This window comes from Stenella coeruleoalba, assembly GCF_951394435.1.
Source record: "Stenella coeruleoalba genome assembly, chromosome: 2".
In the NCBI taxonomy this organism is placed as follows: Eukaryota; Metazoa; Chordata; class Mammalia; order Artiodactyla; family Delphinidae; genus Stenella; species Stenella coeruleoalba.
Window position 1 is genome coordinate 143,602,219 of NC_137147.1, and position 24,012 is coordinate 143,626,230.

A 24,012-nucleotide genomic window follows, 5' to 3' on the forward strand; every position below is an offset into this window, starting at 1 on the left:
CAGTAGTCCATAAAAATAACTTTAAAAATGGTGATGAAAGATAACATATCCCTTCTGAATCAGAATTTCATAATTCATTCATCCAGCTAACATTTATTGAGCTTTGACTGCAGCAAATATATATAGTGCAGACTATATTAAAGGGTGAGTTGGTCTAGTGATTGGAAATAATATGCCAGTATCTAATTTGCATAAAATGTTGATTTCAAAATAATTGAGTGATAGAAGTATAGGTCATAAATTATTAAGTTTAAAGTATTTGTGAAGGAAGCATTACTATGATTTTTTTTCTACCTCTACCATTTTAAGGATACTCTTATTAGTATGAAGTGGGACCCAACAGGTCATATTCTTATGACATGTGCCAAAGAAGAAAATGTGAAACTCTGGGGGCCTGTTGCAGGATGCTGGCGCTGTCTACATTCACTCTGCCATCCATCTATTGTAAATGGCATTGCTTGGTGCAGCCTTCCAGGGAAAGGATCCAAGTTGCATTTACTAATGGCCAGGTATGTTGTAAATTTGTGTGTCTGTGTGTGTCTTAATTTTTATATTAGTATAGACTGTTACTTGCATTAAGTGTGGCTTCTCAATAATCTTAAACAGTTTACTGCCAGTTACTGTTCTTATAATGTGTAATACCATAAGATCACCTTAGGGAAATAAAGAAGTTTTCCAATGTGAAGCTTGGGATATGTAATCCAAAGATATGCCATCTCCTTAACCGTGTGTGATATTGTTAGAATATAGATCCTACTTGTATTTCTTGTGAAAGATGATAGCATAACTACTACAAATAAATTTTTAAAATACACTGTAGTAGTTCTATCATGTCTTAATTGATTGCTCTTTGAGAATATTTTTACTTCTGCATATTGACATGTTTTGGTTTTATGTGATCAAATTTTTTAAGTGGCTGTCAGAGTGGCTTAGTATGTGTTTGGCGTATTCCACAAGATACCACACAGACCAGTGTGACTAGTTCAGAAGGATGGTGGGACCAGGAATCAAATTGCCAGGTAAATATTCCGGTGTTTTTCAAGACTTTATTTGAAACCACAGATAGTATATGTTATCAAGTAATACTCCTACTCGGTATCTCAAATGTCAAGAGCCATTAGGGAAACGTGAATAATTGTCATACTTTGTGTGCTCTCTGGATTAGCCTAATTTTTTATAAGTCAGAGGTACCATAATTGCTTGTTAAGGTGAGATGTTCAATAAATACAGAGCGGTGATCGTTTATGGTATATAATCAACACTACCAATAGGTGAGTCCTAAGCTAAAGTTTTTGGTACAGTGAAGCAGGAACACCACGGGAGCACTCCTATTCAAAGTATCTCCTACTGATACCAGAATTCCACCTATGAAGAACCATTCCTTTACCTTAAACAGAGGTTAAAAATTTACAGTAGACAGGGAATTCCCTGGCAGTCCAGTGGTTAGGACTCAGTGCTTTCACTGCTGTGGCCCTGGCTTCAATCCCTGGTCGAGGAACTAAGATCCCACAAGACGCGTGGCATGGCCAAAAAAAAAATTATGGTAGATGCTCACAGAGCCATTTGGTAAGTAACATAAATTCATTCACAAAGCTGTGGAGAAGGTAAAACACACACACACACACAAACACACACACACACACACACAGGAGTGCACATGCTTCATATAAAGGGCATAGTTGTCACAGAGGAGATTGCCACCCTCCAGAAATGAGAGCCTATTGCTACCAGATTGTCAAATTTTTTGTTGTTGGAAACCAAAAATTCAGTGTTTTAAGTAAAATCTCCCAATATTAAACATTGGCATCTGACTTGAAATTCTTTAAAACCCTGGTTGGCCGGTTGAATTGTATCCCTGAGTTACCAGTTTGCAACCTCTGTTGCTTTCTCTTTTGTTCATTATACAAATACATTATGTCATTTTTGGGTAAATGAGTATATCTGGTATTATGCTGTCTCATAACTAAAAGGAAGAGGGAGCTTAAAGGCAGGGAGAAAGGGGTGAGGAGGGAGGAGTAGATAGCTCACTAATGGGAGGAAAATATCACAGAAGCAGAGGTAGGAGCACTAGCGATAAATCTGATTTGCTCTCTGTGCTAAAGAGTAGCCCTTTAGACAGGCCTACCTATTTCATTCCTAAAACCTGCAGAGCAAACATGAGATTAGATACCATGGGACAGACAGACCCATAAGCCAACAGAAAGAGGAACTTGTTTGTATAGCACCAGCATGTGCAATTCACAAATGTTAGAGGCTAAAAGTGAAAATTACATGAAGTGAAATTTAAAAATTAAAACACTCATTAAAAGGTAGACGTTAGAATTTTCCTATCTCTGAGGGATAATTGGAACTTAAATGTAGTCATTTCTTCCCGTTTGAAGAGTAGAGAACTAGCTTAGAAGTGTATCAAAAAAGATGAAACAGCATCAGCAAAGGAGAACCAGATTGATATCTTATTATTTTCTCCATCAGGCTAGTCCTTATGAGAGAGTTGTCCTTCCCTCCTCCCCAATTTTATACTGAAATATAAAATTTCCAAGAATGAATTGTAAATCTTGAATCTATAAATTGTTTTATTTTTCAATATTTGTTAAAAATAAAAATGAATTGCAGGATGGATATAGGAAATCAGTCGGAGCCAAGTGTGTTTATCAATTGCGAGGACACATCACCCCTGTCCGGACCGTTGCCTTTAGTTCTGATGGGTTGGCCCTGGTGTCTGGTGGTTTAGGTGGCCTCATGAACATTTGGTCTTTAAGGGTAAGAGTATAGATGTTATTTTTATCTTAAGAAATGTTTTTATATTAACTTATATGTGATAAAAGTTAACCCAACTAATCCTAGGAATATTTTGTGTAATAATATCTTGAATATTGAAGAAACCCCTTTCAGAGTTCTCTGCCCTTTAATTTTTTTCTTTTTTTAATATCTTTATTGGAGTATAATTGCTTTACAATGGTGTGTTAGTTTCTGCTGTATAACAAAGTTAATCAGCTATACATATAAATGTATCCCCGTATCTCCTCCCTCTTGCATCTCCCTCCCACCCTCCCTATCCCACCCTTCTAGCTGGTCACAAAGCACCGAGCTGAGCTCCCTGTGCTATGCAACTGATTCCCACTAGCTAGCTGTCTTACATTTGGTGGTGTATATATGCCCATATATACACTACCACTCTCTCACTTTGTCCCAGCTTACCCTCCCCTCACCCCGGAAGTCCATTCTCTAGTAGGTCTGCGTCTTTATTCCCATCTTGCCCCGAGGTTCTTCATGACCTTTTTTTTTTTGGTTCCATATATATATGTTAGCATATGGTATTTGTTTTTCTCTTTCTGACTTATTTCATTCTCTATGACAGTCTCTAGGCCCATCCAACTCACTACAAATAACTCAATTTCATTTCTTTTTAATAATGAGTAATATTCCATTGTATATATGTGCCACATCTTCTTTATCCATTCATCTGTTGATGGACACTTAGGTTGCTTCCACATCCTGCCTATTGTAAATAGTGCTGCAATGAACATAGTGGTACATGACTCTTTTTGCATTATGGTTTTCTCAGGGTATATGCCAGTAGTGAGATTGCTGGGTCGGATGGTAGTTCTATTTTTAGTTTTTTAAGGAACCTCAATACTGTTCTCCATAGTGGCTCTATCAATTTACATTCCCACCAACAGTGCAAGAGTGTTCCCTTTTCTCCACACTCTCTCCAGCATTATTGTTTCTAGATTTTTTGATGATGACCATTCTGACTGGTGTGAGGTGGTACCTCATGGTAGTTTTGATTTGCATTTCTCTAATGATTAGTGATGTTGAGCATCCTTTCATGTGTTTGTTGGCAATGTGTTTATCTTCTTTGGAGAAATGTCTATTTAGGTCTTCTGCCCATTTTTGGGTTGGGTTGATTGATGTTTTTGATATTGAGCTGCATGAGCTACTTGTATATTTTGGAGATTAATCCTTTGTCAGTTGCTTCATTTGCAAATATTTTCTCCCATTCTGAGGTTGTCTTTTGGTCTTGTTTATGGTTTCCTTGGCTGTATAAAAGCTTTTAAGTTTCATTAGGTCCCATTTGTTTATTTTTGTTTTTATTTCTATTTCTCTAGGAGGTGGGCCAGAAAGGATCTTGCTGTGATTTATGTCATGGAGTGTTCTGCCTGTGTTTTCCTCTTAAGAGTTTTATAGTGTCTGGCCTTACATTTAGGTCTTTAATCCATTTTGGGTTTATTTTTGTGTATGGTGTTAGGGAGTGTTCTAATTTCATTCTTTTATATGTAGCTGTCCAGTTTTCCCAGCACCACTTATTGAAGAGGCTGTCTTTTCTCTGTTGTATATTCTTGCCTCCTTTATGAAAAATAAGGTGACCATATGTGCCTGGGTTTATCTCTGGGCTCTCCTGTTCCATTGATCTATATTTCTGTTTTTGTGCCAGTACCATACTGTCTTGATTACTGTAGCTTTGTAGTATAGTCTGAAGTCAGGGAGCCTAATTCCTCCAGCTCTGTTTTTCTTTCTCAAGATTGCTTTGGCTATTTGGGGTCTTTTGTGTTTCCATACAAATTGTGAAATTTTTTGTTGTAGTTCTGTGAGAAATGCCATTGATGGTTTGATAGGGATTGCAGTGAATCTGTAGATTGCTTTGGGTAGTAGAGTCATTTTCACAATGTTGATTCTTCCAATCCAAGAAGATGGTATGTCTCTCCATCTGTTTGTATCATCTTTAATTTCTTTCATCAGTGTCTTGTAGTTTTCTGCATACAGGTCTTTTTTCTCCTTAGGTAGGTTTATTCCTAGGTATTTTATTCTTTTTGTTGCAGTGGTAAAATGGGAGTGTTTCCTTAATTTCTCTTTCAGATTTTTCATCATCAGTCTATAGGAATACAAGAGATTTCTGTGCATTACTTTTGTATCCTGCTACTTTACCAAATTCACTGATTAGTTTTAGTAGTTTTCTGGTAGCATCTTTAGGATTCTCTATGTATAGTATCATGCCATCTTCAAACAGTGACAATTTTACTTCTTCTTTTCTGATTTGCATTCCTTTTATTTCTTTTTCTTCTCCGATTGCTGTGGCTAAAACTTCCAAAACTATGTTGAATAATAGTGGTGAGGGTGGGTAACTTTTCTTGTTCCTGATCTTAGTGGAAATAATTTCAGTTTTCACCATTGAGAATGATGTTGGCTGTGCGTTTGTCACATATAGCCTTTATTATGTTGAGGTAAGTTTCCTCTGTGCCTACTTTCTGGAGAGCTTTTATCATAAATGGGTGTTAAATTTTGTCAAAAGCTTTTTCTGCATCTATTGAGATGATCATACGGTTTTCATCCTTCAGTTTGTTAGTATGGTTTATCACATTGATTGATTTGCGTATATTGAAGAATCCTTGCATTCCTGGGATGAACCCTACTTGATCATGGTGTATGATCCTTTTAATGTGCTGTTGGATTCTGTTTGCTAGTAGTTTGTTGAGGATTTTTGCATGTTTGTTCATCAGTGATATTGGCCTGTAGTTTTCTTTCTTTGTGACATCCTTGTCTGATTTTGGTATCAGGGTGATGGTGGCCTTGTAGAATGAGTTTGGGAGTATTCCTCCCTCTGCTGTATTTTGGAAGAGTTTGAGAAGGATAGGTGTTAGCTCTTCTCTAAGTGTTGGGTAGAATTCGCCTGTGAAGCCATCTGGTCCTGGACTTTTGTTTGTTGGAAGATTTTTAATCACAGTTTCAATTTCAGTGCTTGTGATTGGTCTGTTTATATTTTCTCTTGCTGGTTCAGTCTTGGAACGTTGTGCTTTTCCAAGAATTTGTCCATTTCTTCCAGATTGCCCATTTTATTGGCATGTAGTTGCTTGTAATAATCTCTCATGGTCCTTTGTATTTTTGCAGAAGTTGTTACTTCTCCTTTTTCATTTCTAATTCTATTGATTTGAGTCTTCTCCCTTTTTTTCTTGATGAGTCTGGCTAATGTTTTGTCAATTTTGTTTATCTTCTCAAAGAACCAGCTTTTAGTTTTATTGATCTTTGCTATCATTTCCTTAATTTCTTTTTCACTTATTTCTGATCTGATCTTTATGATTTCTTTCCTTCTACTAACTATGGGGTATTTTTGTTCTATCTCTAATTGCTTTAGGTGTAAGGTTAGGTTGTTTATTTGAGATTTTTCTTGTTTCGTGAGGTAGAATTGTATTGCTATAAACTTCTCTCTTAGAACTGCTTTTGCTGCATCCCATAGGTTTTGGGTCATCATGTTTTCATTGTCATTTGTTTCTAGGTATTTTTTGATTTCCTCTTTGATTTCTTGAGTGATCTCTTGGTTATTTAGTAGTGTATTGTTTATCCTCCATGTGTTTGTATTTTTTACAGATTTTTTCCTGTGATTGATATCTAGTCTCGTAGCATTGTGGTCGGAAACGATACTTGATACGGTTTCAATTTTCTTAAATTTACCAAGGCTTGATTTGTGACCCACGATATGATCTCTCCTGGAGAGTGTTCCATGAGCAATTGAGAAGAAAGTGTAAACTGCTGTTTTTGGATGGAATGTCCTAAAATATCAATTAAGTCCTTCTTGTTTAATGTATCATTTAAAGCTTGTGTTTCCTCATTTATTTTCATTTTGGTTGATCTTTCCATTGGTGAAAGTGGGGTATTAAAGTCCCCTACTATTATTGTGTTACTGTCGATTTTCCTTTTTATGGCTGTTAGCATTTGCCTTATGTATTGAGGTGCTCCTATATTGGGTGCATAAATATTTACAATTGTTGTATCTTCTTCTTGGATCGATCCCTTGATCATTATGTAGTCTCTTGTCTGTTGGATTGATCCCTTGATCATTATATAGTCTCTTGTTTCTTGTCTCTCGTCTCTTCTTTGTCTCTTGTAATAGTCTTATAAAGTCTATTTTGTCTGATATGAGAATTGCTACTCCAGCTTTCATTTGATTTCCATTTGCATGGAATATCTTTTTCCATCCCCTCCCTTTCAGTCTGTATGTGTCCCTAGGTCTGAAGTGGGTCTCTTGTAGACAGCATATATATGGGTCTTATTTTTGTATCCATTCAGCCAGTCTATGTCTTTTGGTTGGAGCATTTAATCCATTTACATTTAAAGTCATTATTGATATGTACGTTCCTATTACCATTTTCTTAATTGTTTTGGGTTTGTTATTGTAGGTGTTTTCCTTCTCTTGTGTTTCCTGCCTAGAGAAGTTCCTTTAGCATTTGTTGTAGAGCTGGTTTGGTGGTGCTGAATTCTCTTAACTTTTGTTGTCTGTAAAGTTTTTGATTTCTCTGTCAAATCTGAATGAGATCCTTGCTGGGTAGAGTAATCTTGGCTGTCGGTGTTTCCCTTTCCTCACTTTAAATTTGTCCCGCCACTCCCTTCTGGCTTGCAGAGTTTCTGCTGAAAGATCAGCTGTTAACCTTATGGGGATTCCCTTGTATGTTCGTTGTTGCTTTTCCCTTGCTGCTTTTAATATTTTTTTCTTTGAATTTAATATTTGTTGGTTTGATTAATATGTGTCTTGGCATGTTTCTCCTTGGATTTTTCCTATATGGGACTCTCTGCACTTCCTGGTCTTGATTATTTCCTTTCCCATATTAGGGAAGTTTTCAACTATAATCTCTTCAAATATTTTTTCAGTTCCTTTTTTTTTCTCTTCTTCTGGGACCCCTAGAATTCGAATGTTGGTGTGTTGAATGTTGTCCCAGAGGTCTCTGAGGCTGTCCTCAATTCTTTTCTTTCTTTTTTCTGTATTCTGCTCTGCCATAGTTATTTCCACTCTTATCTTCCAGGTCACTTATCCGTTCTTCTGCCTCAGTTATTCTGCTGTTGATTACTTCTAGAGAATTTTTAATTTCATTTTTTGTGTTGTTCATCATTGTTTGTTTGCTCTTTAGTTCTTCTGGTTTCTTGTTAAACATTTCTTGTATTTTCTCCATTCTGTTTCCAAGATTTTGCATCATCTTTACTATCATTACTCTGAATTCTTTTTCAGGTAGACTGCCTATTTTCTCTACATTTGTTTGGTCTGATGGGGTTTTACCTTGCTCCTTCATCTGCTGTCTATTTGCTGTCTTCTCATTTTGCTTAACTTACTGTGTTTGGGGTCTCCTTTTTGCAGGCTGCAGGTTTGTATTTCCCGTTGTTTTTTGGTGTCTGCCCCCAGTGGCTAACGTTGGTTCAGTGGGTTGTGTAGGCTTCCTGGTGGAGGGGACTGGTGCCTGGTGGGTGGGGCTGGATCTTGTCTTTCTGGTTGGCCGGACCATGTCCAGTGATGTGTTTTCAGGTGTCTGTGAAGTTAGTATGATTTTAGGCAGCCTCTCTGCTAATGGGTGGGCTTGTGTTCCTGTCTTGCTAGTTGTTTGACATGGGGTGTCCAGCACTGGAGCGTGCTGGTCATTGAGTGGAGCTGGGTCTTAGCGTTGAGATGGAGATCTCTGGGAGAGGTTTCACCATTTGATATTACATGGGGCTGGGAAGTCTCCGGTGGTCCAATGTCCTGAACTCGGCTGTCCCACCTGAGAGGCTCAGGCTTGACACCAGGCCGGAGCACCAAGACCCTGTCAGCCACATGGCTGAGAAGAAAAGGGAGAAAAAAAGAAAGAAAGAAAAAATAAATAAATAAAATAAAGTTATTAAAATAGAAAAAAATTATTAAAAAGTAATAAAAAATAGAAAGAAGAGAGGTAGCAAACCAAAAAACAAATCTACCAATGATAACAATTGCTAAAAACTATACTAAAAAAAAAAAACAAAAACGGACAGTCAGAACCCTAGGACAAATGGCAAAAGCAAAGCTATACAGACAAAATTACCCTAAGAAGCATACACATACACACTCACAAAAAGAAAAAGGAAAAAAAAATTATATATATATATAAGGAAGAGAGCAACGAAATCAGTAAACAAATCTACCAATGATAATAAGTTCTAAATACTAAACTAAGATAAACATAAAGCTAGAAACAAATTAGATGCAGAAAGCAAATCCCAAGTCTACAGTTGCTCCCAAAGTGCACTGCCTCAATTTTGGGATGATTTCTTGTCTATTCAGGTATTCCACAGATTCAGGGTACATCAGGTTGATTATGGAGATTTAATCCACTGCTCCTGAGGCTGCTGGGAGAGATTTCCTTTTCTCTTCTTTGTTCGCACAGCTCCCGGGGTTCAGCTTTGGATTTGGCCGCGCCTCTGCATGTAGGTTGCCTGAGGGCGTCTGTTCCCCACCCAGACAGGATGGGGTTAAAGGAGCAGCTGATTAGGGGGCTCTGGCTCACTCAGGCCGGGGGGATGGAGGGGTACGAACGTGGGGCGAGCCTGCGGCGGCAGAGGCCAGCATGACATTGCAACAGCCTGAGGCACAACGTGTGTTCTCCTGGGGAAGTTGTTCCTGTATCACGGGACCCTGGCAGTGGCAGGCTGCACAGGCTCCTGGGAGGGGAGGTGTGGATAGTGACCTGTGCTTGCACACAGGCTTCTTGGTGGCTGCAGCAGCAGCCTTAGCGTCTCACGCCTGTGCCTGGTGTCCACGCTGATAGCTGCAGCTCATACCCATCTCCTCGTCTAGGCAGTGCTCTGAATCCCCTCTCCTTGCGCACCCGAAACAATGGCCTCTTGCCTCTTAGACAGGTCCAGACTTTTCCGTGGACTCTCTCCCGGGTAGCTGTGACGCACTAGCCCCCTTCAGGCTGTGTTCATGCAGCCAACCCCAGTCCTCTCCCTGGGGTCTGACCTCCGAAGCCCGAGCCTCAGCTCCCAGCCCCCAACCTGCTCTGGCAGGTGAGCAGATGAGCCTTTCAGGCTAGTGAGTGCTGGTCGGCCCCGATCCTCTGTGCCGGAATCTCTCCGCTTTGACCTCTGCACCCCTGTTGCTGCGCCCTCCTCTGCAGCTCCGAAGCTTCCCCCTCACCCACCCCATCTCTGCCAGTGAAGGGCCTTCCTGGTGTGTGGAAACTTTTCCTCCTTCACAGCTCCCTCCCAGAGGTGCAGGTCCTGTCCGTATTCTTTTGTCTCTGTTTTTCCTTTTTTCTTTTGCCCTACCCAGGTACGTGGGGAGTTTCTTGCCTTTGGGGAAGTCTGAGGTCTTCTGCCAGTGTTCAGTAGGTGTTCTGTAGGAGTTGTTCCACATGTAGATGTATTTGTGGGGAGGAAGGTGATCTCCACGTCTTACTCCTCTGACATCTTGAAGGCTCCCCTGCCCTTATTTTTTCTTAATGATGTATTTTTAAAATCATTTAGAAAAGGCTCTAGAAAATTGGATAGTAGTATGCAGTTGGGCATTGCCAAATGTACCTAAAGTGTAGGTTTTACAATAAGTTTTTGTGAACATGAAGTATAAATTTAAAATGTAAATAATGGCTAACTAGATAAGTAGTGTATATTGATAAATACATCTCATTTTAGGATGGCTCTGTCTTGCAAACTGTTGTGATTGGCTCTGGAGCTATTCAGACCACAGTATGGATTCCAGATGTTGGGGTAGCTGCTTGCTCAAATAGATCAAAGGTAATTTTACAATCATATCAAGTTGTAAGTTGTTAGCCTGTAAGGTATCTTAAAAATCGTAGTCCAAGCATCCCACTTTACCGAGGCAAAAAATGATATCCAGAGGGATTATTACTTGCCCAAGATAATGCAGCTGTTTAGTGGCAGAAGGAAAACTAGAACCTGGTACGCTCCTGTACCCTATACTTTGGGAAAAATGCTTAATTATTGAATGACTTTCCACTGGAAATTATAAAGAGAATTTATTACTTTCTGCCATGATTTTTGAGACAGCACTAAATTATCTAAAGAATTTTCCCCAAAAAGAAGGACTACCTCAAAGACCTTTAACTCAACTATACAGAATATATCTTGGCTTTCAAATTTAATGTTCTACTAAAAAATACTAGCCCTCTACTGTGAAATAATTCTATGATATGACAGTATCTCTTACAGTATTGCTTTTCATACCCTTAATGAATAGTGTCAATGTGCTGCTTTGGTTTACATTTATGTGGTTAATATGTGGTAATATTAAAATAGAGCTGAAAACCTGCATGAACAGTCCTACTAGAAGTAAAATATAGAATCAGACCATAGGCAGTAGTAGCCTGCATAGAATAAACCATAGAGCCACAGAGCAGTGCTGCTTCTCTTGTAGATGTGTGTCCCTCAGCAGAGTACTACTTCCTCTAGTATCCTTGTGGTCATGTCAGACTCTTAAAATATACTAGATACCTTGTCCTACAAGTCCTATGAGCTAGCAAATAATTCTCTTTAAGAAGAATCAGCTAATCCATGGTAGTTCACACATTTTACAGTTACTCACTTGTTTTTACCTTAGACAAAATTTAAGATGTTTTGAAGTTCATAGGCATTAAAAGTATAGCATAAAATGTCCAAAAAGCAAAAGTGTTTAATGTATTACTAGAAGGAATTTCTCATATATGAATGGTGATGAAATGTCTCTCTTTTATTTAAACAAATATCATGTGGCATGGTTTATTTTTCATCAGGATGTTTTGGTCGTGAATTGTACAGCAGAATGGGCTGCTGCCAATCATGTTTTAGCAACCTGTAGGACAGCACTGAAACAACAGGGTGTTCTGGGATTAAACATGGCTCCCTGCATGAGAGCATTTCTGGAGCGGCTCCCCGTGATGCTTCAGGAGCAGTATGCCTATGAAAAGGTAACTGATTACACTCGTTCTTGCAGATCTACAGATGACTGGTGCTTTGGAATTGGAATTATAGCTTTGAATTTATCCCTTAAGAGTATGAGGTCTGAGTAAAATAAGTGGGGCTGTTTGGGCAGAATCACATGAAGATAATTCATGTCTAAAACAGTTGTTTAGTAATCCTAAGCCTGCTTTTACTTTATTTTAGTGGGAGTAAAATTTTTAAATAACCCTCAAATTTGTATAGTGTTTCTATTATTCATGTCAGATTATTTATTCATTCCAAAACTTCTTTAAATCCCTGTACCTCAGAGTATATCATCTTCCCTTTTCTGACCCATATATCTATTTTTGTGTGGCTTTGCCATCCCACAGTTGGGAGGGGGAATGGATATGGGCGTCAGAGTGAACATCCTGTCCACTTTATCAGGTGAATCCTTGTGGAAAGTTTAGTAGAAGAGGTAAGGTTGAATTAAGTAAGGTCATTAAATACTAGAATGGGAAATTACGGAATTTGGACTTGTTGCCCAGGCCATGATCCTGTATAGCCTGTCTTTCAGCCCTCAGTAGTCACAGTATGCTGCTCCTAGGCAGAGCTCACCTGGGGTTTTTCCTTTTTCCTTTTTTTTTTTTGCCATGCTACATTAATCTTATCAGCTGTTAACCACACCCAGTTAATTTCACTGAGGTTTGCCCAGGTTTTCTTTACTGAATCGCTCAGTCTCTCACAGAGTTGCTCTAGTACATCTAGGGAGGGCCAGGGAAGAAGGTTGTCTTTGATGGCTACCAGGGTTCTTTTGGTAAAGGAGGAAATGTGAGAGGGAGCAGGTCTCCATGGTTCAGTTATCTGCCTTTTTTTTTTTAATTCAAGAAAAACTGTAATGAAAAATATGCTAAATGCAGTGTGGTGTCCTGGGTTGAATCTTGGAGCAGAAGAGGAGCATTAGGGACTTCCCTGGTGGTCCAGTGGTTAAGAATTCGCCTTCCAGTGCAGGGGACGCGGGTTCGATCCCTGTTTGGGGAACTAAGATCCCACATGCTGAGGGGCAACTAAGCTGGGCCCTCTAGAGCCCACGTGCTACAACTAAGTCCCAACACAGCCAATAAATAAATAAATATTTTTTAAAAAGAAAATAAAAGAAAAGGAGCATTAGTGGGAAACCCTATAAAGTTCTGTGGTTTAGTTATTATTGTAACCAGTGTTACGTTCTTAGCTTTGATTATCGCACCATGGTTATATAAGATGTGAACATTACAGAAGGTTGTGTGAAGGGTTTATAGGAATTCTCTGTACTATCTCTGCAACTCTCTATGTATCTAAAATTATTTCAAAGTAAAAAGCTTAAAAAAAACAGTAAAGTTAAAATATGACTACAGGCTTTCAGAATGCAGGAGGCTAATTTATATTATTTGGCAGAGGCTCTTCAGCATAATATCCTTGCATTTTCTCTTAGCCTCATGTGGTTTGTGGTGACCAGCTTGTTCACAGCCCCTATATGCAATGTCTGGCTTCCCTTGCTGTGGGACTTCATCTGGATCAGCTGCTGTGTAATCCTCCAGTGCCACCACACCACCAGAACTGCCTCCCTGACCCTGCATCGTGGAATCCAAATGAGTGGGCCTGGTTAGAATGTTTCTCAACCACCATAAAAGCTGCTGAAGCCCTGACCAATGGAGCACAGTTTCCAGAATCTTTTACTGTTCCCGATCTAGAGCCTGTTCCAGAGGATGAACTTGTACTCCTAATGGTAAGTGTAGTATGAGCTACTGTTATATGTAACTGAGATTGTATTATGGATGTTTAGTAAGTAGCAGACCCTCAATAAGTATTTGCTAGCTTGAATAGAGCAAGAAGCACACCCTTATATAAACTTAAAATATTTTGAGTTCAGATACTCACTTTCAATCTGATGGAAGTCTTCTTTGGTGACAGGGATTGATTATGAGAATTGTGGAGCTCTTATAAATGTGCTGGTTTTCAATGACATAGTCACATTTTCTCATTTTCTTGTCCATAGGTACCTTGTTAGTGTGTGTGCATATATATGTGTGTGTGTGTGTGTGTATATTTATTATTTTTCCCCTGTTAGAGCTTATCTGTATTTCTTCTATTTACAATAACATTGTAAAAGGTACCTTCATTTTGTTTTGTTTTATTTTTTAAACATCTTTATTGGAGTATAATTGCTTTACAATGTTGTGTTAGTTTCTGCTGTATAACAAAGTAAATCAGCTGTATGTATACATATATCCCCATATCAACTCCCTCTTGCATATCCCTCCCACCCTCATTATCCCATCCCCCAAGGTGGTCACAAAGCACCGAGCTGATTTCCCTGTGCAATGCACCTGCTTCCCACTAGCTATCTATTTTACATTTGGTAGTGTATATATCTCAGCGCTACTCTCTTACTTCGTCCCAGCTTACCCTTCCCGCTCCCCATGTCCTGAAGTCCATTCTCTACGTCTGCATCTATTCCTATCCTGCCCCTAGGTTTGTCAGAACTTTTTTTTTTTTTTTAGATTCCATATATATGTGTTAGCATACGGTATTTGTTTTTCTCTTGCTGACTTATTTCACTCTGTATGACAGACTCTAGGTCTATCCACCTCACTACAAATAACTCAGTTTCGTTTCTTTTTATGACTGAGTAATATTCCATTGTATATATGTGCCACATCTTCTTTATCCATTCATCTGTCAGTGGACACTTAGGTTGCTTCCATGTCCTGGCTATTGTAAATAGAGCTGCAATGAACATTGTGGTACATGACTCCTTTTGGATTATGGTTTTCTCAGGGTATATGTGCAGTAGTGGGATTGCTGGGTCATATGGTAGTTCTATTTTCAGTTTTTTAAGGAACTTCCATACTGTTCTCCGTAGTGGCTCTATCAATTTACATTACCATCAACAGTACAAGAGTGTTCCCTTTTCTCCACACCCTCTCCAGCATTTATTGTATGTAGATTTTTGATGATGGCCATTCTGACCAGTGTGAGGTGGTACCTTATTGTAGTTTTGATTTGCATTTCTCTAATGATTAGTGATGTTGAGCATCCTTTCATGTGTTTGTTGGCAATCTGTATATCTTCTTTGGAGAAATGTCTATTTAGGTCTTCTGCCCATTTTTGGGTTGGGTTGATTGATTTTTTTGATATTGAGTTGCATGAGCTGCTTGTGTATTTTGGGGATTAATCCTTTGTCAGTTGCTTCATTTGCAAATATTTTCTCCCATTCTGAGGTTGTCTTTTGGTCTTGTTTATGGTTTCCTTGGCTGTGCAAAAGCTTTTAAGTTTCATTAGGTCCCATTTGTTTATTTTTATTTCCATTTCTCTAAGAGGTGGGCCAGAAAGGATCTTGCTGTGATTTATGTCATGGAGTGTTCTGCCTGTGTTTTCCTCTTAAGAGTTTTATAGTGTCTGGCCTTACATTTAGGTCTTTAATCCATTTTGGGTTTATTTTTGTGTATGGTGTTAGGGAGTGTTCTAATTTCATTCTTTTACCTGTAGCTATCCAGTTTTCCTAGCACCAGTTATTGAAGAGGCTGTCTTTTCTCTGTTGTATATTCATGCCTCCTTTATCAAAGACAAGGTGACCATATGTGCCTGGGTTTATCTCTGGGCTCTCCTGTTCCATTGATCTATATTTCTGTTTTTGTGCCAGTACCATACTGTCTTGATTACTGTAGCTTTGTAGTATAGTCTGAAGTCAGGGAGCCTGATTCCTTTAGCTCCCTTTTTCTTTCTCAAGATTGCTATGGCTATTTGGGGTCTTTTGTGTTTCCATACAAATTGTGAAATTTTTTGTTGTAGTTCTGTGAAAAATGCCATTGGTAGTTTGATAGGGATTGCAGTGAATCTGTAGATTGCTTTGGGTAGTAGAGTCATTTTCACAATGTTGATTCTTCCAATCCAAGAACATGGTATATCTCTCCATCTGTTTGTATCATCTTTAATTTCTTTCATCAGTGTCTTATAGTTTTCTGCATACAGGTCTTTTTTTCTCCTTAGGTAGGTTTATTCCTAGGTATTTTATTCTTTTTGTTGCAGTGGTAAAATGGGAGTGTTTCCTTAATTTCTCTTTCAGATTTTTCATCATTAGTGTATAGGAATGCAAGAGATATCTTTGCATTACTTCTGTATCCTGCTACCTTACCAAATTCATTGATTAGCTCTAGTAGTTTTCTGATCACATCTTTAGGATCCTCTGTGTATAGTATCATGTCATCTTCAAACAGTGAGTTTTACTTCTTTTCCAATTTGAATTTCTTTTATTTGTTTTTCTTCTCTGATTGCTGTGGCTAAAACTTCCAAAACTATGTTGAATAAGAGTGGTGAGAGTGGGCAACCTTGTCTTGTTCCTGGTCTTAGAGGAAAGGTTTCAGTTTTTCACCATTGAGAACAATGTTGGCTGTGGGTTTGTCATATATGGCCTTTATTATGTTGAGGTAGGTTCCCTCTGTGCCTACTTTCTGGAGAGTTTTTATCATAAATGGGTGTTGAATTTTGTCGAAAGCTTTTTCAGCATCTGTTGAGATTATCATATGGTTTTTATCCTTCAGTTTGTTAATATGGTGTATCACATTGATTGATTTGCATATATTGAAGAATCCGTGCATTCCTGGATACACCCCACTTGATCATGGTGTATGATTAATGTGCTGTTGGATTCTGTTTTCTAGTAGTTTGTTGAGGATTTTTGCATGTATGTTCATCAGTGATATTGGCCTGTAGTTTTATTTTTTGTGTGGTATCTTTGACTTTTTTTGATATCAGGGTGATGGTGACCTTGTAGAATGAGTTTGGGAGTGTTCCTCCCTCTGCTGTATTTTGGAAGAGTTTGAGAAGGATAGGTGTTAGCTCTTCTCTAAATGTTTGATAGAATTTGCCTGTGAAGCCATCTGGTCCTGGACTTTTGTTTGTTGGAAGATTTTTAATCACAGTTTCAATTTCAGTGCTTGTGATTGGTCTGTTTATATTTTCTGTTTCTTCCTGGTTCAGCCTTGGAAGGTTGTGCTTTTCCAGGAATTTGTCCATTTCTTCCAGGTTGTCCATTTTATTGGCATATAGTTGCTTTTAGTAATCTCTCATGGTCGTTTGTATTTTTGCAGAAGTTGTTACTTCTCCTTTTTCATTTCTAATTCTATTGATTTGAGTCTTCTCCCTTTTTTCTTGATGAGTCTGGCTAATGTTTTTTCAATTTTGCTTATCTTCTCAAAGAACCAGCTTTTAGTTTTATTGATCTTTGCTATTGTTTCCTTCATTTCTGATCTGATCTTTATGATTTCTTTCCTTCTGCTAACTTTGGCGGGTTTTTTGTCCTTCTTTCTCTAATTGCTTTAGGTGTAAGGTTAGGGTTTTTTGGGGTTTTTTTGTTTTTAACATCTTTATTGGAGTATAATTGCTTTACAATGGTGTGTTAGTTTCTGCTTCATAACAAAGTGAATCAGCTGTACGTAGGTTAGGTTGTTTATTTGAGATTTTTCTTGTTTCTTGAGGTAGGATTGTAGTGCTATAAATTTCCTCTTAGAACTGCTTTTGCTGCATCCCATAGGTGTTGGGCCATCGTGTTTTCATTGTCATTTGTTTCTAGGTATTTTTTGATTTCCTCTTTGATTGCTTCAGTTATCTCTTGGTTATTTAGCAGCATATTGTTTAGCCTCCATGTGTTTGTATTTTTTTACAGTTTTTTTCCTGTAATTGCTATCTAGTCTTGTAGTGTTGTGGTTGGAAAAGACATTTGATATGATTTCATTTTTCCTTCAATTTACCAAGGCTTGATTTGTGACCCAAGATATGATCTACCCTGGAGAATGTTCCATGAGCACTTTAGAAGAACAGTATTCTGTTGTTTTTGGATGGAATGCCCTATAAGTATCAATTAAGTCCATCTTGTTTAATGTGTCATTTAAAGCTTGTGTTTCCTTATTTATATTCATTTTGGATGATATGTCCATTGGTGAAATGGGATGTTAAAGTCCCCTACTAGTATTGTGTTACACTCGATTTCCTCTTTTATGGCTGTTACCATTTGCCTTGTGTATTGAGCTGCTCCTATATTGGGTGCATAAATATTTACAATTGTTATACCTTCTTCTTGGATTGATCCTTTGATCCTTATGTAGTGTCCTTCTTTGTCTCTTGTACTAGTTTTTATTTTGAAGTCTATTTTGTCTGATATGAGAATTGCTACTCCAACTTTCATTTGATTTCCATTTGCATGGAATATCTTTTTCCATCCCCTCCCTTTCAGTCTGTATGTGTCCCTAGGTCTGAAGTGGGTCTCTTGTAGACAGCATATATATGGGTCTTATTTTGTATCCATTCAGTCAGTCTATGTCTTTTGTTTGGAGCATTTAATCCATTTACATTTAAGGTAGTTATCGATATGTATGTTCCTATTCCCATTTTCTTAATTGTTTTGGGTTTGTTATTGTAAGTCTTCTCCTTCTCTTGTGTTTCCTGCCTAGTGACATTCCTTTAGCCTTTGCTGTAGAGCTGATTTGGTGGTGCTGAATTCTCTTAGCCTTTGCTTGTCTGTAACGGTTTTAATTTTTCTGTTAAATCTGAATGAGCTCCTTGCTGGGTAGAGGAATCTTGGTTGTAGGTTTTTCCCTTTCATCACTTTAAATATGTCTTGCCACTCCTTTCTGGTTTGCAGAGTTTCTGCTGAAAGATCAGCTGTTAACCTTATGGGGATTCCCTTGTATGTTAATTGTTGGTTTTCCCTTGCTGCTTTTACTATTTTTTCTTTGAATTTCATTTTTGTTGGTTTGATTAATTTGTGTCTTGGCATGTTTCTCCTTGGATTTATCCTGTATGGGACTCACTGCGCTTCCTGGATTTGATTGACTATTTCCTTTCTCGTGTTGGGGAAATTTTCAACTATAATCTGTTCAAATATTTTCTCAGACCCTTTCTTTTTCTCTTCTTCTTTTGGGACCCCTATAATTCAAATGTTGGTGTGTTTAATGTGGTCCCAGAGGTCTCTGAGGCTGTCCTCAATTCTTTTCATTCTTTTTTCTTTATTCTGCTCTGCGGTAGTTATTTCCACTCTTTTATCTTCCAGGTCACTTATCCGTTCTTCTGCCTCAGTTATTCTGCTATTGATTCCTTCTGTAGAATTTTTAATTTCATTTATTGTGTTGTTCATCATTGTTTGTTTGCTGTTTAGTTCTTCTAGGCTTCCTTGTTAAATGTTTCTTGCATTTTGTCTATTCTATTTCCAAGATTTTGGATCATCTTTACTATCATTACTCTGAATTCTTTTTCTGGTAGACTGCCTATTTCCTCCTCATTTGTTAGGTCTGGTGGGTTTTTACCTTGCTGCTTCATCTGCTGCATATTTCTCTGTCTTCTCTTTTTGTGTAACTTACTGTGTTTGGAGTCTCCTTTTTACAGACTGCAGGGTCGTATTTCCCGTTGTTTTTGGTGTCTGCCCCCAGTGGGTGAGGTTGGTTCAGTGGCTTGTGTAGGCTTCCTGGTGGATGGACCTGGTGCCTGTGTTCTGGTGGGTGGGGCTGGATCTTGTCTTTCTGTTGGGCAGGGCCACGTCCAGTAGTGTGTTTTGGTGTGTCTTTGAACTCAGTATGATTTTAGGCAGTGTCTCTGCTAATGGGTGGGCTTGTGTTCCTGTCTTGCTGGTTGTTTGGCATGGGGAGTCCAGCACTGGAACTTCCTGGCTGTTAGGTGGAGCTGGGTCTTAGCGTTGAGCTGGAGATCTCTGGGAGAGCTCTCACTGATTGATATTACACAGGGCCAGGAGGTCTCTGGTGGTCCAGTGTCCTGAACTCAGCTTTCCCACCAGAGAGACTCAGGCCTGACACCAGGCTGGAGCACTAAGACCCTGTCAGCCACACGGATCAAAAGCAAAGGGAGAAAAAGAAAGAATAATAGTAATACTAATTTTTTTTAATTATTAAAATAAAAATAATTAAAAAAAGAAGAGAGCAACCAAACCAATAAACAAATCCACCAATGATAACAAGCACTGAAAACTGTACTAAGATAAACATAAAAATCAGAATCCAGTCAGTCGCAGACAGCAAACCCCAAGTCTACAGTTGCTCCCAAAGTGCACCACCTAAATTTTGGGATGATTCGTTGTCTATTCAGGTATTCTCCAGATGCAGCGTACATCAAGTTGATTGTGGAGATTTAATCCGCTGCTCCTGAGGCTGCCGGGAGAAATTTCCCTTTCTCCTCTTTGTTCACACAGCTCCTGGGGTTCAGTTTTGGTTTTGGCCCCGCCTCTGCATGTAGGTTGCCTGAGGGCATCTGTTCCCACCCAGACAGGAGGGGCTTAAAGCAGCAGCTGATTAGCCCACTCTTCCTCATGCAGGCTGGGGGGAGGGAGGGGTACAGTAGTTATAATTGGAATGTGGGGCGAGCCTGCAGCAGCAGAGGCCAGCATAATATTGCAACAGCCTGAGGTATGCCGTGTGTTCTCCCAGAGAAGTTGTCCCTGGATCACAGGACCCTGGCAGTGGCGGGCTGCCCAGGTTCCCGGCATGGGAGGTGTGACCTGTGCTTGCACACAGGTTTCTTGGTGGCTGCAGCAGCAGCGTTAGCATTTCATGCCCGTCTCTGGGGTCCGAGCTGATAGCCACAGCTCGCACCCATCTCTGGAGCTCATTTAGGTGGTGCTTCTGTGGGCAGACAGGGAAGGAATCCCCTCTCCTCGCACACCCCGAAACAATGGTCTCTTGCCTCTTCAGCAGCTGCAGACTTTTTCCCGGACTCCCTCCCAGGTAGCTGTGGCACACTAGCCCCCTTCAAGCTCTGTTCACGCAGCCAACCCCAGTCCTCTCCCTGGGTTCTGACCTCCGAAGCCTGAAGCCCGAGCCTCAGCTCCCAGTCCCCGCCCGCCCCAGCGGGTGAACAGAGAAGCCTCTCGGGCTGGTGAGTGCTGGTCAGCACCGATCCTCTGTGCGGGAATCTCTCCGCTTTGACCTCTGCACCCCTGTTGCTGCGCTGTCCTCCGTGACTCTGAAGTTTCCCCCTTGCCCACCCCCCTGCCCCGTCTCCGCTAGTGAAGGGGCTTCCTAGTGTGTGGAAACTTTTCCTCCTTCACAGCTCCCCAAGCTGCAGGTTCCATCCCTATTTTTCTGTCTCTGTTTTTTCTTTTGCCCTACCCAGGTATGTGGGGAGTTTCTTGCCTTTTGGGAAGTTTGAGGTCTTCTGCCAGCATTCAGTAGGTGTTCTGTAGGAGTTGTTCCACATGTAGATGTATTTTTGATGTATTTTTGATGTATTTGTGGGGAGGAAGGTGATCTCCACATCTTACTCCTCTGCCATCTTGAAGGTCCCCCAGTATATATATATTTATAAATATTTTTTAGCATCTTTTCCTGGTCATCTTTTTAGATTTATTCCAATTATAGATTCTAAATTATTTGGCACTTCAATAATGTTTAAGAGAACATTTTAGTTGTCATTTCTTTCTGATTGTATTTGAAAGCGTCTAGATACAGAAACTGTGATGGAGATAAAATGCCGGGGTAGATAGTGCAGGCCAGCACTTGCTCTAACAACCCCTTTACCTAGTTAAGATTTATATAAACAAACATTTGAATATATAAATAAAGATACAGTATAAAAGAGACATGTGAATTGAAGGAAATTATCTAAATATAGAATATTTTAATTAGGAAGTATCCTTCTGAGCCCATTTGCCTCAAATATGTCATTTGTAGATGAGGAAGCTGCAGCCTAGAAAGGTGACCTGCCCACAGCCATACAACGAGATCACGGGGGTGGTGGCTCCTGCAGATGACCTTGTACCTATGGGTGCTCAGAAATGGTTAGCTTTGAATCTCCAATGTGTTCGTGATAGTTGATAATGCAAGTGTTTATAGTAAAGGGAATATTAAAAATCAAGTTTGGCATGATTGTGAAACTGCTCTTAAATTCTCATAATATTACCAAATTCTTTAAGACTCAGTTGTTAAGAACAGATAAATCATTCGCAAAAAGATTTTCTCAAAACGTGGCCTGGGAGAAGGGAGGGCTGCATTCTGGTCTTCATGCTGCTTGTAACTGACCATGTGATCTTGGGCTTCTCCTTTCCTATTTAAAAATAAGTGATCATTTTTAAGGCCTCCTAAAAAAAACCCCAAAAAACATAAATATTGACTAAGCAAAATTGACCCTGGTGTTTGCTGTCTTTCAGGATAACAGTAAATGGATTAATGGCATGGATGAACAAATTATGTCTTGGGCAACTTCCAGACCTGAGGTCAGTAAAGATAAAGATAACTGTATGGTGGTTCTTAGTAAATCTTCTGGTTGCAAATGCTTGTGTGTTCGTGTCCTGGTGTCCCCCATAGAGGCTGGTACACACTTAGTACCTAGTACATGCTTGTTTGAATGAATTAATGAATCAAATTTTGACTTGATTGTGGTTTTCTAGGACTGGCACCTGGGAGGTAAATGTGATGTCTACCTGTGGGGTGCTGGCAGGCATGGACAGCTGGCAGAAGCTGGAAGAAATGTAATGGTACCTGCAGCAGCTCCCTCATTCTCACAGGCCCAACAGGTAACTAACAGGGTAAAGAAATGTAGAAGAAACTTGGGAACTGACAATTCTGATTCCCTTGCTGTCAGTAACTTACTGTAGGATAAAGTTTGTCCATTGCATAGTCTATTGTGAGGAATCACCAAAGAAAGTCATGATATATAGCTTGTATATAGCTTCTAAATAAAAGTTTTTTAGAGTTTTTATCAGACTTAGATTTTGTTAATAAGTTTCTAAATTTTTCTTGTTTTCACGTATCATGAATTAACATCATGATGCATTATGCCTGCCCAGCATATATTTATAGAAGTTAAGATATTGGTAATTATTAATTCTCTCTTTGGGGGCCATAAACTTACTGGGATCTTTAACCAGATTTCATTGACACTCCTCCCCTCGTCTAATAATTACTATATTTCTAAACCCTTCTTGAGGCCACTGCTTTCTCTTCCATTCTTCTCTACCTCGGTAAGCCCCAGGATACACTATTCTTTCATGTGTATATCCCCTGCAATTTCTGCTTCTTGTGGCCTCCAGCCAGTCTTTACTATTTTCCCATCAGCCTCTCCTCTTACTTCTTTTATCTATTTTGTTGTTAATGTTATTATTTAAACTCTGCACAGTTGGCTGAAAGCCCTGTAGATAACATGTTTCTAAAGTATCTTAAATCATCAGATGAGCCTCATACATCTCTTGGTTAAGTAAGAGGTTTTATAATAATCAAGGGCTTATAGGAACCCCATTGTTATGTCAACCCTTCCCCTTTAATGAAAGGATAAAAGAACCGATAAAGGTATCCTAAGTATACATGGAATCATTTTAAATGTTTGCATGATAAAGCTATATAATAAAAGATAATATATTTAATTATGTGTTTTTATACTAGGTTATATGTGGTCAGAATTGTACCTTTGTCATACAGGCCAATGGCACAGTGTTGGCTTGTGGGGAAGGAAGTTATGGCAGATTAGGACAAGGAAATTCAGATGACCTTCATGTGCTGACAGTTATTTCAGCCTTACAAGGTAAAATTATCCTCAGTTAAAAGCTGATCGGAAACTATGGCCTATCTGTAGGAATGTTTGCTTATTATGTTAGAACTCATCTCAAACCTTTGCTAGATAAAGTCATGTAGGGTTTTCACTTATATTTAGATTCTCGTTTAGGGATGTACAACCTTAATTTTCCATATTTTGAGCTGTATTATTTTGCAAGTTACTTATCATAGCCATGCTAGAATTGCTGTGTTAATACACACTGAAGATTGTAAACAAATTCTTTAAAATTGCAAAACTGTAATTAGGCAACTATTAATAGCAGTAGTAATCATGCATGTACTTCATTAACGTTAAAAATCAATTTATACGGAAATGTGCCTATGTACTAAAGACTTTAAAGGGCATCCCCATCAGAGTGCTCTGTAACTTGGAGAAAGAAAACCTCTGGAAAAACCACTGCACGGACCCCCGGCTTGTTCCTAAAGTTAACTTTTACTGACTCTGAAGCCTACAAAGAGAGCAAATTGAGTTTTTTAAGTAAAAGCATACAAGTAACATGAGTTCAGAACAAATTCTTGAGTAGCTCTAAGTTCTCTTCCTTCAGATCTTTGTGTGAAGTGCACAACACTAGGGATGGGAGGGCTTGGTTCCTGTTCGGTTCTATTAGATCCTGCCTCGAGTACTTTGCACAAGCTACTAAACCTCTTTGTGACTCAGTTTCCCCAGTTGTAAAAGTGGTGATGATAATATCTGCCTCATAGGATCTGTGTGAAAATAGAAAATGAGCGATCCATGTAAAGCATTTATAGGAGTGGCTAGAACATAATCTTTAGT

General features: G+C 39.1%; 1 protein-coding gene across 15 annotated transcripts in view; it reads left to right on the top strand.

Annotated features, from left to right (window-relative positions):
• HERC1 (HECT and RLD domain containing E3 ubiquitin protein ligase family member 1) overlaps nt 1-24,012 on the top strand; it is a 214,636-nt gene that overhangs the window by 170,137 nt on the left and 20,487 nt on the right. For all 15 annotated transcript variants that reach the window (XM_079914124.1, XM_079914122.1, XM_079914121.1 and 12 more), the window contains 9 exons: nt 310-509; nt 914-1,019; nt 2,614-2,760; nt 10,405-10,506; nt 11,502-11,675; nt 13,118-13,411; nt 21,836-21,901; nt 22,076-22,201; nt 23,067-23,205. In XM_079914124.1, the coding sequence (XP_079770250.1) occupies nt 310-509; nt 914-1,019; nt 2,614-2,760; nt 10,405-10,506; nt 11,502-11,675; nt 13,118-13,411; nt 21,836-21,901; nt 22,076-22,201; nt 23,067-23,205 (1,354 nt within the window). The remainder of the gene's footprint in view (nt 1-309; nt 510-913; nt 1,020-2,613; nt 2,761-10,404; nt 10,507-11,501; nt 11,676-13,117; nt 13,412-21,835; nt 21,902-22,075; nt 22,202-23,066; nt 23,206-24,012) is intronic.